A 15,838-nucleotide genomic window follows, 5' to 3' on the forward strand; every position below is an offset into this window, starting at 1 on the left:
AACCAGGCAAAGACTGTGCACTATATCAGTCTGGAATCTTGGCTATCAGTTTGTTATCAACTCTTAAAACACAGGAGTCTGTCCTCTGGGGGCCATTTGAACATGTGTCTCCGGGCACAACCACCCAACCCTGTGACCCTGCAACAACACAACCAGACTGTCTTGTGGTCATTTGACTTTCTGGTCTCCAGTCAAGGGGGGTTGTAATCTAGGTTGTGACAATGTCTCTGAAGGCTGCAATTGGGACTTGCCCGATACCAACTAGAAGATGTATGTGTGTAGATATTGAATACTTTATTAGCATAGTTTATATCAATACATAATTACATGTATGAGACAGCTGACTTTACAGATTGCATGATAAGAGACAGAGAATATCCAGACTTATATCAGGCATTACCATCCACTGGTGGATGGAAAAACATTCCTAAATTGCCTGATTCTATGTGGAAATACACTTATGAACCAATGAGCACCGTTGAAAATTAAAAGCATGGTCAAAGTCGACAGGGAAAAATATTGCGATACATTGCAGGGTTGGCGCGCCCGTTCGCATTTTCGCCACTTGCGAATGCTGCACATGAGTGGCGAATGTAAAACAATGTCTGGCTAAAACATTTCGAGTTCAATTTTAATTGTCATGATTTGCCGAGAGAGTAATAGTGTTGTGCGAAAATTGGTCAAAGTCTATCAAAAAGATCCACTTCCACACCAAATGCACCAAGGAACGATCGTTAATCAGTCAAACTTTATCATTATTTGCGGGTGGCCGCGCTATCACACGTGGTTGCTATCGTCTGCGTTGTAGTTCTACCCGTTGCCGCTACAGTGATTTTGGAGGCGCTGCTGGTCGCCTTGCGCATACATTATCGGCTAGTTTCCCGCTCGCTTCGTTGCCATGGAGTCTCCGGTCACGGGTTCCTCAAATCGTTCGTTGATTGGCTGTCTCAGTACTGGCGGGCTGCCATTCTCGCACATGTTACTGTGGGCTGGGTCGGCCCCAAGACGAACAAACGATCGGCAATGGCGACACATACTTCCCGAAATTGGTGGCTTGCAATGGAACTAACTTTTTCCCTTGTCCGTCATTAAAGGCATTCAAGAGTGTTGGTCAACCATGACTATCTCCTTTGTCCCTCCACCATAAGGCCTAGTTTCCCCTTATAACATCACTATTTCGGACACTCAGCGCCCCATTTCTGGAAAGGTGTATAGAGCTAACTCAATATGGCTAAAAGTGACAGCTACTTGGCTAAAAAGTGGCTAGAAGGACAAATTTCACAGAGCCAACCCTGCATTGATAATATATTCTTCATCCTCTTCAATAAATAATAATAAAACTATCTGATCCAATGTTCATAAATAAGTACTTAGCTGCCAAACAAGACCACCGAACTGAGATTTGTGAGCACAAACTCGTACTGATATATTTCTTCATTCAGACCTTCACCAACCAAAACTACACATACATCTTAAACAATGGTAGTGGCCAATTCAACAAAATACTTGGCCAAAGGCACATGATAGATATATACCTTATAGTACGCTGTAAACAGTAGTACAGTATAACATTGGTGTTTTAGAATACAATTGCATTGGTAGTACACTTGACAAAAGAAATTGGAATGCTGCAAAGTTTGCAAATAACAAATACATACAGTAAACCGGGGCATGGTTTGCAAGCAAAAGTTCTCATAAGGTATAATATGTACGATAGACCACATGTATGATGGACCAGTGTGAGAACAGTGCTTACGTTAATATCCCTGCAGTTCTGGAATATCTTTATAGAGATCGAGGGAGCCTGGGTTGGCATAAGCCCCGCGGTATGTCACATCCTGACCAGCAAGAACTTTCCTGATCGCAACTTCTACTTTCTTCCCATTCTGTGTGTACTACAATTATAAGAAAGAAGAGATGAGAAAAAAAGACCTTCGTGCGTAGTCCTGGCTTATTAACACTGTCCTAACACTTTAATGAATCACTCGACCAAGAACAGATAATACTGTGTCTCTGTCAAAGCAATACACTCTCACTGCTCAACACACTTTGGAATCCTGGAGAATTGACAAACTGAACCTCACGAACAAGATACTCCATTAGGAAGACCACCAACTTTGCCACATTACAAAGCATAACCAAGAATACTCACAGGAATGTCCTCTATTGGTAGAATGATGGTCGGAACATGGCGTGCAGACAGCTGCTGTCGGATGACAGCTCGTAGCCTCTTGACTAGCTCCTCTGAGAACCTGATCCCTGGTGCCATCTTCAGGAACAAGATGACCCTCTCTTCAGAATTGTCTTGACTTCTCTGACTCACACACACACTGTCAAGAATCTCCTTGAAGGTCTCAACTGAAAAGGACACCAAATGACCTGAAGTAACTTCCCGCCCTATCCATAATAACTAGTGCATTGTTTCCATTGTTTACAACCCAAACTCCTGCTTGAGGAAAGAGGAGAATGATCAAATTTTGCATTGTTCTGGCTTCTGGGATCAAGATTCCAAAAAGTGCCATCTTACCAATGTTGTATATTTCAGCACTTCCAAATCGCACCCCACTTGGATTCAGCGTACCATCACTGGAAATACAACGACAACAAATGTGCTTAAATTTACCTCATATGAATGAACAGTGATCAAAATACCTTTCCGCAGAGTGTTTGAAAGTTCTAGAGAATCTTACATTATTTGATATCAACAACAAGATACATAATTTTGTTAAAGGTTTACACAATGCCGACCACTCACCTTCGACCAAGCATGAGTATTCCCCCAGTGTGGGCGTTGATTGTCACAAAGTCTCCATGGGCCCACACACCCTCATATTTATCAAAGTAAGCCTTCTTGTACTTGGCGCCATCAGGATCATTCCAGAAGCTTGTTGGCATAGAAGGGAAGGGCTTCAAGCACACAAGCTCACCGCTCTTATTGTACACTAGTTTACCTGAAAAACATTATTCTCAACTTTGAAGACTAAAATTTGCTCAGCTTTCAATCACACAGTGTAATATAATGTCTCTTGGTTACAATGCTTTACTTTACATTACATTTACATCACACGAACATCCAGATTAACTAGTCAGTACCGGGTAGTGACATCTGATAAATTTACCGTTTTCATCCCAGCTTTCGATAGCCATTCCGAGATTGCGTGCCTGAATCTCCCCTTTGTAGACTGGAACATCCCAGTTGGCTCCAGCAAAGCACGACACAATGTCAGTTCCACCTGAAAAAAACAAGAACCAACTAGATCTTGAGTGGAGGGAATTGGGACTGACTGGATTCATAGATTACTTCACTTGACAATGGTAATGGTGGAGTAGGTTAAATCTCTGCTCACCTGTTATTGACCCCAGCAGAAGGTCTTTCTTCACTTCCTTATACACATACTCATAGCTCTGTGGTTTAAGTGGTGAGCCGGTCGACAGGATAGAATGGAGGCTGGTCAATTTGTGGGTACGTGCTGGAATATATGACAGTATAGGTATCAAAAGCAATCTAGTGCAAAGGCAAGATATGTTGGGTGATACTAACAGAACTGAGTACTAGGGTCAGCATCATCTGAAGGTTCACCACAGCAGAATAATATGCAAGGGAACCCATTGTTATGGAAAAACAATCCCCACATGTTAAAATGATAACCGGTCTGGGGTATGACTTATTGCACCTTGTTTTAAAGCCTCTCCCTCTGAAGCAGAAGAGGTCAGTCAGACCAATGATCACAACTTACCAGGGTAGATTTCCCTGTCTTCTAACACTGCTATCCATTTTGCACTGGTACCAAATATAGTGATACTGAAATGGAAGTAAACCATGTCTCACTGGAGTCAAAAACCTAAAGAAAAAAACAGCACTTCACCACATTATCATAGTGGCATTTAGACGAAGTTAAATTCCATCAGACATGTTCACCAACTGTATCAATTTCTTCCCTGAAACCTTGCTTGCGAAATATCTTAAATGTGGTCAATCTAATGTTAAAAGACCCAACCTTAGCTTGAAATGAAGTGTCTTACCCAATCTCATCGATGAGGTCCCACAGCACATTTGGTGTTGGAATGAATGGAGATCCATCATAGGTGACAATAGCAGCACCAGCAGCCATGGCAGTCACCAGCCAGTTCCACATCATCCACCCAGTCTGAAATAAGCAAGAGGGATGTGTGGCATGTACATCAAACCAGGAATGGAATTCCTGTTGGGAATAGTTCATCTGGCACCCCTGCCATGATTAGGAATTCAGTTTAACTTGCTGGTGTTGGCGGAGAACTTACCGTGGTGTAGTATAATATGATATCACTTTGGGAAAGGTTGCCAAGGATAACATGCTCTTTTAAATGCTGTATCAAGGTACCCTGGAATAAAGAATGGAATTGGAATTTGAGGAGATCCATAATTGTATCAAACCTTTGGATTCAATTTGGAGTTACACAACTAACATGTTGGTCAGTTAACTTGAGGGTCAATGTGGTAATGGGCTATACTGGCAGTTACTCTGCATGACCATGGTTGCGAGTACAGTAGGACCTCCCCTTGCGGACACCTCCGTATATAAATCGCATCAAATTGTTGGCAAATTACGGACATGTTCTTTCAGTCCCGATTTTTTTCTAAGTCATTTGCTTTAACCAAAACCTCTGTAGGGCGGACACCTCATCAAATTGTTGGCAAATTGATATGACCTTGACTAGAAATGCCATAAGGTATTACAATAAAGTAATTTCAAATTCGCATATAAATCGCATCAAATTGTTGGCAAATTGATCTGACCTCCACTAGAAATGCCATAAGGTATTACAATAAAGTAATTTCAAGTTCGCATATAAATCGCATCAAATTGTTCGAAGTACATGTATTGGGTAGGTCCCAGTCTAAGTTAAATTTATAGGACTGGAATGATAAAACATAGTTTGAAAATCTAGTTCCATTAACACAGAATAAAAGGTTGTGTTTTTAAGGAAGATTACCCCAGCTGAATGAATCATACACTTTGGTGCTCCAGTTGTGCCAGATGAGTACATGATAAAGAGCGGATGGTTAAATGGCAGCTGTTCAAATTGTAAGTCAGGAACTTCTCCATCTTCAAGCCCAAGGTCCAGAAAATCACCAAGAGTGCACCTGAAAGAAAACAAAGTTGTAGGGACAGTTAATCATCCATTTTAGTAAAACATTCTGTACTGTCATGTGAATGTGAATGGTCACAACATCTTTTGAACATCTTTAAGGTAATATTCAGGGCCTTACATGTAACCAACAGCAACTTCCTGTATGGGAAGTGTTTCATGGTGCAAATAAATTCCACAACAATACCAGAGTCAAGGGTATTTGAATGGGCATGGTAACTGATAAACCTACCCGTTTGCTATGCCCGAGATATCTAACGTTTCACCATTTTCTACAGCAAATGGTATTATAACAACTTTTTCTAGCTCTGGTAAACCTGAAACACAAAGGATTCACTTCACAAAGATATCAAAAGAGCTAACAATGATGAAAACTATATTCCAAATCTCCAAGTATGATTCTATTTTAACGCAAAACATTAAATCATGCTCACTATCACATTCTTTATCTGAATGATTTATGGGCCCTATGATATTATGATGATTCTAGTTTTGGGGCCTTAACTGATTTCTATAGATGTTGAAATATCATACAAATCTCACAACAACAGACCCACCTTTAACGACCTGCTGTATTTTTTCCATATGATTGTGTCTTTTTCCATTGTATCGAACAGCATTCACAGAGAATATCAATTTTGGTTTTATCTGTGTAAATCGATCCAAAACCCCCTGGAAAGAAAAGGAAGATAGGTATTGAAATCAAGTGCTTTAAAAAACATTAGCATAACACTGATACTATCTGACTATGGGATTTTGCCAAGACACAAGTTTGTCCTCAGGCATTTGAGTGCCCAAAACCAACAAGTTCAAAGATTCTCATAACACTCATATTCATTTGCCTGATTTCTCCGTTATTTGTACTTACACTGACACCGAAATCTGGGGAAGTTGAACTCCAAATTGCACCAATACTTGCAGCAGCTAACATGGCTTCTAAAGCTTCTGGACAGTTGGGTATGTAACCTACAATGCACAAGGAAACAGTATAATTCAGTTGCGTCTGTGTCTTTTCTTCAACAAACAACAAACAGGAGATGAAACGAAGATCTCGAAAGCAGCCATGCCTCGTCAATCTCATATAACTCACCCACAACGCGATCTCCTTTCTCTATTCCTATCTTCCTCATAGCAGCTGCATATTTGGCGACATTCTCGCGCACTTGCCTGAATGTGAGCTTCCGAACCTCCTTGACACCCTCTCCTGAAAAAGTATAAAGAACATTCCACATTATAGGCTGCAGAGACATGTAATCCTACCCATTTTATGACTTATATCAGAGTGAAAGACAACCTCATGTGATCTTCTTAATCATTTAATCGAACAAATTGTCAAAATAATCGGCAGCATCAATCTGCTTAGACTGGTAATGTCTTTCTTAACCTCTCAAAAAAGCAAGTTTTCTAACCTTCCAAGAGTTTGGACTTCTTATGCTAAAGAAAAAACAGAATAAGTGCCCACCGCTTTGTACATTAGCTAGAATGAATTGACTTACTAGCTGCATAAATGGCCACCCTGTCATCGTCACATCGAAGCATGTTCTCTGCATAGTTGAGCCGGCTGCCATGGAACCACTCTGGTACTTCATCAATACGCTTGTTCTCATCTACGACCTGAGATGGCACAAAAGTTTGTGTCACAGAGCGTGTGTGATGTCATGGACAGCATCTTCTGTGATAAGTGCAACTGATTTAACAATTCACAATTTGTGTGTGACATAACAAGGGGGTGGGTTACCCTCATAAACTTATTAATTGCCTACTACTATATTGAGTGACTTGATAACCCTTGATGAAGATATTCAAATAAGCAGTGCATAACACGGGATGTGGGCTGGGCCACCTGCTGTTACAGACAACACATGTCCATTGTATGACTGTGATTTTCACAACAGATGGCTATTCATGCAGCATGTTCAGCGAGATGACATTGATTTCTTATCATTGATCTGTTAGTGCAACATGTTTTTCAAGTACTGTATGCATGCCGACTGCAAATACAGCTCATCAATTCAAAGAGTCAATAACACTGCGGGTCAAAATTCAAAGGAAAAAATTCACAAGGAAACAAAAATTAACCTGATCATATGATTTGGAATGTATGATATCAGTGAACTTCCATACTTCCTCCCAGAATTGAGGATAGTTGTCAGTTGACCACTTGTAAAGGTCAGCGTATGTTTCTGGAAAGACAAAAATTATGATATCATCCCTGCTTTGCGACAGACAAGAGATTCTGGAAAATGGCCTTAATAAGTTAATTAATGCAGATATGAGGTATTCATATGGGCCATGGCAGAGTGGAAGGCCCACCCTTGATGGGTGCAGTGAGTCACTCCGTCAGTAGACTTGCGCCAGGCACAATGGCAAAGCCAGTGCCATCATAACTAGCTAAGTGAGCAGGCCACCGGTAGCGGTAGGCCTGACCTAGCCTAGTACACTCGTACTCGTTGGGTACGGTAGCCTATAGAGACTAGGTGTAGGCCTATCCAGTATCCTTTTAGACTAAGTAAGAGATTGTATGTAATGGTGACAACTCTTCAGACAGCTGAGCTGCATCAATAAAGGGTCAAACATAGGCTGTCAGGCTGTCTTGCATGACATCATCACTATATTTGGCATTTTGCTTGGAAATATCCATCCGACAATCAGTAATGCGTACAATTGCCATATAAATAGGAGTCTATATTCGGACATACCAAGATCGAGACAATATTTTGTGTTCACTTTCTGCTTGAAATCAAGAATGTTTGTCCTTTTCTTGTGGTCAGGGCGCCACATTACTTTTTTACCAATGTCTCCGGCAGCATCCATGTTCGTTTAAGTGTTCAAAACGAGAAAATGTTTGCGAAAACAAATGGAAATGGGGTGATCGAATTGGAGCAGACAGTTTTATCACGCGAACTGAAGCTGACGTTGATTTCATTACAGAGTATTTGTTACGATACATTGCGACCTAAAGATAATAGCTAAACCTCTAATATTAGAAATAAATTTCCAATAAATCTATTGGTAGAGTTTCTTATTATATATTTTTGTATCTTGGTATATTTTTATCCGTCAAATCGATTTGAATGAGGAGTTTGAATCGATGCTAGGTATCAACAATAACGCAGAGAGATTTCGGCGGACAAAATGAATTTCCTAAAATTTAAAACATGACAAAAACACGATAAATTTACTAAGTTTATCCAGTATTATTCATCTAAACAATATCAGAAGATAAGATCATATTCGATATTACCGCTTTGTCACCATGGTTGTGGTAAAAGATTTCAGGAAAGATTTTTATGACCCCATTCAAACTCAGGTACTTTGTTGTTTTACAGTATGTCTAATGAGTGTCCCCAAAAAAAGGTTGGGCCGGTTGGCTTGTGCCCATGCCCGGGCTTGTTGTAACATCAAAAGAGAGAGAATGACAAAGGGAAAACTGCTATGCTATAATACCTTTTGATTATTTCAGCGAGTTTTGGTCCTGGTGGCATTAGATGTGGATGCACTGTGCGCTTTGAAGATATTGCAGGTAGATATTTCAGTATGATTAACACTAACATTAACAACAGTACTATACTACATTACTATCTATGAAATCAAGTGTATGAGTTTGGTGGTACTCTCTCCAGTCACAACATGGTGTTATGAATTTTAATCACAAGTAATAAGGTTTTCTGGTTACTGAATTGATTCAGATGATTTGAGAATGGATCAAGTTGTGCCAGGCTATTCATACTTTCCTACCAAATGTTTTCTTTTTTCCAGTACCTATTCCAATGTGACCATGTTCTGTACACCATCATGCCGGTGTCTGGGCGGCAAGAATTGGAAACCGCTTTTATGGAGAACTGTGAGGGAGTGAGTATTTCAAAACCGGGTCCCAACGTATCAATAGGGAATGAGATTTCTCAGTTGCAAGTGCTCAATGAAATTTAAACTTGAAGGGGTCTAGTAATAGTAGTAATAAAGTGGGGATTTTGTTTTCTTAGCAAGGGTCTCCTGTAATGTGAGTAATGCCAAAGAAAGACTCTGAAATATGTGCTTTCCTTTCATGTTGAGATGATTTTCTTTTTCAGATCAAGTGTGTTATGATGCTGAATTGTGGAGGTAACATCGATATTGTTGAACTCCTTCAACCTGATGAGGATGTGACATTTTTCATCTGTGATAGGTAAAGTTTTATAATAATTCTTACTCCAAATAATCTCTGTGACATAGAAAGCTAACCTGAATGTCTTCAGTTACCTTGTATGTTCATAACCATTACCAGTCAACTCAAAGTCTTGTCTTGTGTTGTTGCAGTCACAGGCCAATAGATGTTCACAACATCTACAATGTGAAACAAGTGCAGCTGATTCTGAAGGAAGAACTGGAGGATGTGCCAGATTTCAATGAAATATTCAGAGAAGAAAATGTAAGTGGACACCAAGTAGTTGCTAAACAATATTTGGACTCAGAAATTTTTTCATCCTTCTGAGTTGAATTTTTGCGTAAGTTCAATATTCAGTAAAATTTTCAAACAAGTGAAAAAAATTTATAGCTGCTTAATCAAGTTGCATTGTAATGTTAGAGATTCTGAGTGAAGACACTTGTGAGACATCTCATCTTGAAATATTGCATTTACAGTCTGATGATGACTCGGGAAACGAGAGTGATTCATCCGAGCGTGCTAACAAGAGACGACGGTTTGATGAAGAGTCACTAAACCGCAAGAGAGAGAAGCGGGAATGGTGGAACAACCGGGAGCGGACACTGTTTGAATACTATGAGTTCAACTCACATGGCATGTCTGTAAGTTGAACATGTTGAAGGAGTCACAAACTAAGGGGAATTGGTTGACCGCCAGCTGGAGGTTCACTATAATCTGATAACTTATGTGTTAAAAACAATTTATTTGAAAGTTGACGGTGCCAAGAAATAGAACAAAATATTACATGTTTTATGTAAATCATTGAATGCTCAGCAAGTAGGTTTATCGTGTCACTCCTTTTCTTTCAGACTGCAGTGACAATATTTGAGTTGGCGTGGAAGATGTCGAAGGATACAAATGATTTGCTGTGGTATGTTGAATTTCTGTTAAATCCTCCCAATTAGATGATGTTGTAGTTGATGTCAGGTTTGCCTAGAATTTGAACATTGGCCATAGATTGGTGGATTCCTCCAAACATCACGAGTGACGTGGACTTGTTGTGTTTCCTGGTGTTTTATATCAGTTCCATATCTATCGCCATTATGTTATCCAGGTCATCAGATGAGTGAGCACTGTCTTTTGTGTAAGATAGGTTTACAACTTTAATAGATAAAAAATGATATTCTGAACATGTTTCAAAGCATTAAATGTATTGGTCCGTTTAGACTACAGGTAGTTATCATCTTTCTTGCAGGCTTGCCACCATAGGTCTCACCGACCAATTCGTCCACTATAAAATCAACAGAGAAAAATATATAGAAAGTTTGGGATCTCTTCAATCACATGTTTCAAGACTCAACCACAGGTAATTGTGAACAGTTCGGCCTTCTCAAGTCCTACATGTACAGTCATCAATAGTGTCCCCTTGTCAAAAAGATGTTTTAAAAGTTATATATGATGCCTGTTTATACTTGATTTACAAGTTCTCAAAACTGCTCTCCTTCTCTTCTCTGCTACATCTTTGTCTCGATATTCTGTGAACTTACCATTCAATCATTATTTTCTAGAGGTGACGACGAGGACACAAAGAAGTCGATATCATCATTGAAGTTGGCCTTTGAAGAGGAGCTACAGCTAAACTTGTATAGACATTGGACGTTGTTTGACAGCTTATGTCACTCTGTCACAACTGCATGTAAATTCAGGGTGTGGACAATGAAGGGAAAGAAGAAACTGCACGAATTCCTTGCAGATATGGGGTGAGCATGTTTTTGTTTGATGTTCTATGTGACTTGTCTCTTAAGGACACCCTGGCCTCAAGATTCAAGCTTACTGCTCTCTTTTCAGATGAGTGCTTAATACACCAAGCAAAAAATCCTTTATTTTCTAAGATGCTAAATACTGTACTGTCTTTTCTTACAGTTTGCCATTAGTACAGTGCCAGCAGAAATATATGTCGATGGATGTTAGTCTTCGGACTTCTGTGAAGGAAATGATAAGCAATAAAGCAGAAAAATATGGGTAAGGTGATCAATCTGAACTCAAGTCTCTGGATTCGTGTTATCAATATTTACTTCTCGAAGGTTTTTTAAGTGTTACAGTGGTTCTGTCTTAAGATTTTAACATGGAGGGAGTGTAATGAAGAGATAATTTATATGATGCGGTTTGGCCATGTCAATTTGAAAAAAAGTACAGATCTATCTTCTCATGCATGACTTCAACCTTTTCATTTCAGGTTATCACCATCCGAAATCTTCATTCCATCTTTCTTGGCTCAGTATGGTTACCGTAACAAGTTATGTGCCATGGATGTGGCCTATGCATGTGCAGCATTATTGGAATCAGTGGTATGTACAACACTAAAGGCTCATCTCATCAACGTCTTGCTTGCCATAGGAGAAATAACTGGTACCCGGTACTTGCCATAGATGGAATGTTTGTTTCAATGAGCAAACACTCTATAAGCCAACATACAAATCACAAAATTGTTATTTTCTGAAGTGCAATTTATTGTAAAACCTCATCCGTATCTTTGCTTTCAGGAGAAGTCAAAGAAGCAGTCTGACTGTTTCCTCGATGCTCTGGATCTCCTGACTCGGTACGTTTTATGATTTCATGTGCGAATCAGTTATGGAGTTAGTCGTTCTACCAAATGAAGACATAATCTTTAGAGACAGCTGTCATCGAGGGTAATCAAAATCCGGGCAGACGTAGATCTTTTTTTTATATGTTGGTGTGGGTTTCAAGGAATTCATGATCTGGGGTCTTGCACACTTAGAAGGTATCTGATACGTGGAAGAGTCATTCTGATGTTCAATATTTTCAGGGATAGAAGCACCATGTTGGAGAAAGGCCTAGAGAATGCCAAGACTCAACTGAAAGCTGTTGTAAACCAAGTGAATTCATTCTTAGACATGACCCAAGTCATATCAGCTGGGCCATTCCTTTATGCCTTCATCGGGGAGGTAGGTTTATGTTTGTTATACTCTCCTTGGCTATGTTAGAGTTTGTTGCATTTTCAAAAATGTTCGGACATGAAGATTCTTCACAACAAGTTCAAATCTAAACATTTGCAACAAAAACAATAATTATGATGTTTGTTTAAGTTATAATCATTCTGTCCTCCCAGCCATTGTATTTCGGCATCTCATAGCTACGATAAACCATTTCTTCCAGGGCACTCCAGATGTGAAGTTTTTTGCTAAGCCAATATGTCTTCAGAAGTTAGCCAAGTTTACACTAAAGGCCCATTGTGCAATGGTAAGTAATTTCATAAACTCTGAGGAAGTTGATGGGGCACCTTGATTTGAAGACGTTAGGATATCCATTCAACATTGTCGTAAGACCCCCCTCTACCGACTCCTTAGATGCTTCAATCTAAATTGCCTCACTTGATGGGGCGGCAACTTTGATTTGATAGCTACATGTTCTTCTAGTTTTCCAAATCATCTTTCAGAGTAAGAGTCGTAAGGCGCCCACCCTCCCTCTCCTACTTGGTGCAGCTTTAGACAATGACCGGGGGACAACATTAGTGGTTGGCATCCCACCTCTCGCTGAAGACGATGGTAGAAAGTAAGTATTTTCTCCTTTGGTTTGTTGATGGTGCCAGTGGTTGGGTCTTCTCCCCACCAAATCATGGACATTGGCCTCCTCGGTTGGTTTTGAGTGGATACTTCTTGGTCTTCAGGAAAATTTCCTGTTTCAAGGCGAGAGAACAAATGTGAAAAAACTGAATTCTTTTGGTTACAATATGAGAGCAGATTTAGCTGCATGCATCAATCCTCTTCGTGATTGCCATTCCCATTATCTTTTCAGTTTCTTTGGTAAGGCATTTGAACAAGCTGCTGAGAGTACAAGCTCAAGGATTCTACAGGATAGCTTTGATTCCAATAGTAAGTCGAGATGAAAGATTCCCATTTTCCTTTCACAGTGAATCGGTCAATTGAGAGGGGAGGGATCAGTCAAATTCTTAGGTATACATGTGGCCTCATAACATTGTCAATGTGACAGCATAGAAACATAATACTGGCTTCACTTCCTTACGATCACCACTCCAGATATTAATCTGAGAATGTTTTCTTTCACATTCATCACTGCTGCTGAATTAATGACTTATAGTATCAGAAAGCAAATCAAAGCATTTCTCTCAGATTGCTTGGTGGTGATATTTTAATAAAAATTTGTGTTTTAATTATGAAATTGATTTCTTCTTTCTTTGTAGTTGTGGAAATGAAAACCGAAGATCGCAGCAAGTTTTTTGATGCTTTAATTAATCTGATGCAATATGATTGAACGGATGCTGATGGAACGATCCAATGTGTCCGTGTTGGAATGATGAGAAGTGACTATGTGCTTATGTTGTGAGCTTTGAGTGTCAATGGAGAATGAAATGTAAAAACACTATCGAGTTTCTGTTGGTTCTGACGTGAATATTGTCTAGATGGCAGCACTTGCCTGACAATGAGATACTGTGTTGATGTGTTTTTATGCCAGTACAGCTATTAGGAATCTCACGTCACAGCTCAAATGACTCTACTGTATGTTTGGAGGTGGATGAAATGCCTATGTGCTAACGTCATGAAGTGTATCATGATGTAAATGGGGTTATTGAGGACTTGCAATATACCCCATAGAGGTCAATCAAGGCCAGAATCTACAAACATGTACATGTATAAGTGGGGATCGACCTAAAGCAAGGTTGCAGCATGTGAACCGGCCAAGTATAGAATTGTTCATACCTCAGTTGCATTTATCTTGTTTATAGTGTCTCGTCCAACACATAAATGTAATCACACAATATATTTTGTAAGTACCTTGATTATGTCATGTACTATTGAAAAATGATTAAAGTAATTTATAATATTGACACAAAGAGTTTTATTAGATTTCTTCATACATTGGCTCTGCAACCATCACCTCAGTTATGACACTTTGGTTGTGACACTGTCTCTGAAGTGTTCAGTCCAGTGGTGAAACCATCTCTGAAACCCTCACCTTCGTTGTGACACTTTTTGAAACCCTCAATCTAGTTGTGTCACTGTCTCTGAAACCCTCACCCCAATTGTACTACATTGTACTTTGGTTGTGGTGCTGTCTCTGTTAACTGTCACCAAGGTTGTGCCATTGTCTCATCCAGTTGTGACGCATTGGTTGTGATGCTGTCTCTGAAACCCTTACCCCAGCTGTGACACTTCAGGTGTGGCACTATCTCAAGCCCTCATCCAAGAAACTCGCGAGAATTGAAAGTAAATGATTTATACTATTCCCTGAGGCAATTTGTCTCCAGAGATAGCAATAATCAGATGTTACTAACAAAAGCGGGCTAACACAAATTGATTATTGGTTCTGCATCCCAGAACAACCCAAAAGTATGTTTACAAAGGCAGAGACACCTCAACCTGACGATCGGATTGCTTCTCTATTCTAGGTCAACCCAAGAGACAGAGTCGTCTTAACCTGACGATTGCTTCTGTATTCCAGGTCAACGCAAGAGCAGGTTGACAAATGAAAGAGCCGTCTCAACCTGGTGATTGCTTCTACATTCCAGGTCAATGCATTGTTAACAAAGACAGACATCTCTGTATCCGAACAACCAGATCTCTTCAGGACTAGAAGACTCAAGACCTCTACAAGAATATCCTACTGACTTTGTCGATAAGTATTGACACAAGTTGGCTCAGGATGTAAGTGTAGGCAGAGAGTGTTTGGCCTTTCTCTCTGATAGCTTCTTAAAGGTCTCCTTTAGAAATATGACAAATACAGCACAGCACGATATCAAGAGCAATGGAAATAGATCCTACTCAAGACTTCACAATACAGACTCGCCTATATGGTTTTCGCGCAGCTCGATTGAGAAAGCCACCCGCACGCAACATTCGGCAGCGTCTTCGAAGCCACTGTATGATTTTGCCAAAACATCCGCAGCCTTAATTACATAAACTTCACCCTCTCAAACTGAAAAAAAATTAGCTCAGATGTTTGAAACCGAACTGCGAAAAAGTCACGCTGCGGATGATGGGCGTTCAGTTAAGAGTGGTGCGTCACACCGACAGTGACAAACCTGGAGTCCGTGCGTCTGTGTGAGTTGGATCATAAGATTCTCGCCCTGATCTGCCGCCTCTGGTCTCTTACCCTTTCTCAATTGAACAAGGTGAAACTCGTCCTACAGTGAACCATATGACCTACTATATATACATCGGTATCCTACTTTGCCACTTTTTATAACCTATCGGTATCCTCCAGGTAGTCTATGACAGGTGTGGGCTGATGAACAATGACAGGGAAACCCATTAATCCAAGACTTTTGCCTGCCGACCTTTTTTCTAAGTTTCAGACTAATTGAATGCAAAACAGGCCCAACATGCGGCCGTCCTCTCCAGCCTGGAACTGAAACTTCGATAAATCTCATCTTGAAATGCCATGACTTTAAAGTTGTTTTATCATTAATGTATGGCCTTTCAAAATACTTAAGAGCATCGTCAGTGGCATGCTGTTCAAGATTGAGCTAATTGAGATCGGATGTAATGCAGCGTTGAGGCAAACCCAGCGCATAGCGCCAACAGCAAACTTTCACTTACCAGTCAA

The 15,838-nt window shown here is 40.0% G+C and overlaps 2 protein-coding genes across 3 annotated transcripts; one reads left to right on the plus strand and one right to left on the minus strand.

The window, feature by feature from the left end:
- Positions 1-285: 285 nt before the first annotated feature.
- LOC135483316 (acetoacetyl-CoA synthetase-like) lies at positions 286-8,021 on the minus strand. Of its 2 annotated transcripts, XM_064764105.1 has the most exons (18): positions 7,830-8,021; positions 7,210-7,313; positions 6,627-6,744; positions 6,221-6,334; positions 5,999-6,096; positions 5,688-5,802; positions 5,363-5,447; positions 4,975-5,125; positions 4,282-4,362; positions 4,024-4,148; positions 3,738-3,802; positions 3,348-3,470; positions 3,120-3,233; positions 2,756-2,951; positions 2,528-2,586; positions 2,153-2,358; positions 1,757-1,895; positions 286-1,199 (listed from the first exon to the last, which is right to left on the minus strand). In XM_064764105.1, the coding sequence occupies exons 1-17, from the start codon at positions 7,942-7,944 to the stop codon at positions 1,758-1,760; spliced, it is 2,007 nt and encodes a 668-aa protein (XP_064620175.1). In that variant the 5' UTR covers positions 7,945-8,021; the 3' UTR covers positions 286-1,199; position 1,757. The 2 variants fall into 2 exon arrangements, with proteins under 2 accessions (XP_064620175.1, XP_064620174.1); XM_064764104.1 differs by having other exon boundaries at positions 286-1,895.
- A 262-nt stretch (positions 8,022-8,283) lies between these two features.
- Positions 8,284-14,061, plus strand: LOC135483317 (cell division control protein 45 homolog). The gene is made up of 17 exons (XM_064764107.1): positions 8,284-8,440; positions 8,594-8,653; positions 8,890-8,982; positions 9,201-9,295; positions 9,427-9,538; positions 9,751-9,915; positions 10,123-10,184; positions 10,509-10,619; positions 10,822-11,013; positions 11,177-11,275; positions 11,490-11,601; positions 11,797-11,852; positions 12,081-12,219; positions 12,431-12,514; positions 12,711-12,826; positions 13,070-13,146; positions 13,476-14,061. The coding sequence occupies exons 1-17, from the start codon at positions 8,387-8,389 to the stop codon at positions 13,544-13,546; spliced, it is 1,698 nt and encodes a 565-aa protein (XP_064620177.1). The 5' UTR covers positions 8,284-8,386; the 3' UTR covers positions 13,547-14,061.
- The last annotated feature ends 1,777 nt before the right edge of the window (positions 14,062-15,838 follow it).

This window comes from Lineus longissimus, chromosome 2, assembly GCF_910592395.1.
Source record: "Lineus longissimus chromosome 2, tnLinLong1.2, whole genome shotgun sequence".
NCBI classification, from domain to species: domain Eukaryota; kingdom Metazoa; phylum Nemertea; class Pilidiophora; order Heteronemertea; family Lineidae; genus Lineus; species Lineus longissimus.

Excerpts from the sequence above, each read along its gene's own strand:
- LOC135483317 (XM_064764107.1), top strand. The coding sequence starts at position 8,387 with ATGGTTGTGGTAAAAGATTTCAGGAAAGATTTTTATGACCCCATTCAA. Across the intron at positions 11,602-11,796 it reads CAGCATTATTGGAATCAGTG|GAGAAGTCAAAGAAGCAGTC; the intron begins GTATGTACAACA and ends CTTTGCTTTCAG. Across the intron at positions 12,827-13,069 it reads GCTGAAGACGATGGTAGAAA|TTTCTTTGGTAAGGCATTTG; the intron begins GTAAGTATTTTC and ends TTATCTTTTCAG.
- LOC135483316 (XM_064764105.1), bottom strand. The coding sequence starts at position 7,944 with ATGGATGCTGCCGGAGACATTGGTAAAAAAGTAATGTGGCGCCCTGAC. Across the intron at positions 3,803-4,023 it reads GACCTCATCGATGAGATTGG|TATCACTATATTTGGTACCA; the intron begins GTAAGACACTTC and ends CTTCCATTTCAG. Across the intron at positions 2,952-3,119 it reads CGAAAGCTGGGATGAAAACG|GTAAACTAGTGTACAATAAG; the intron begins GTAAATTTATCA and ends AATGTTTTTCAG.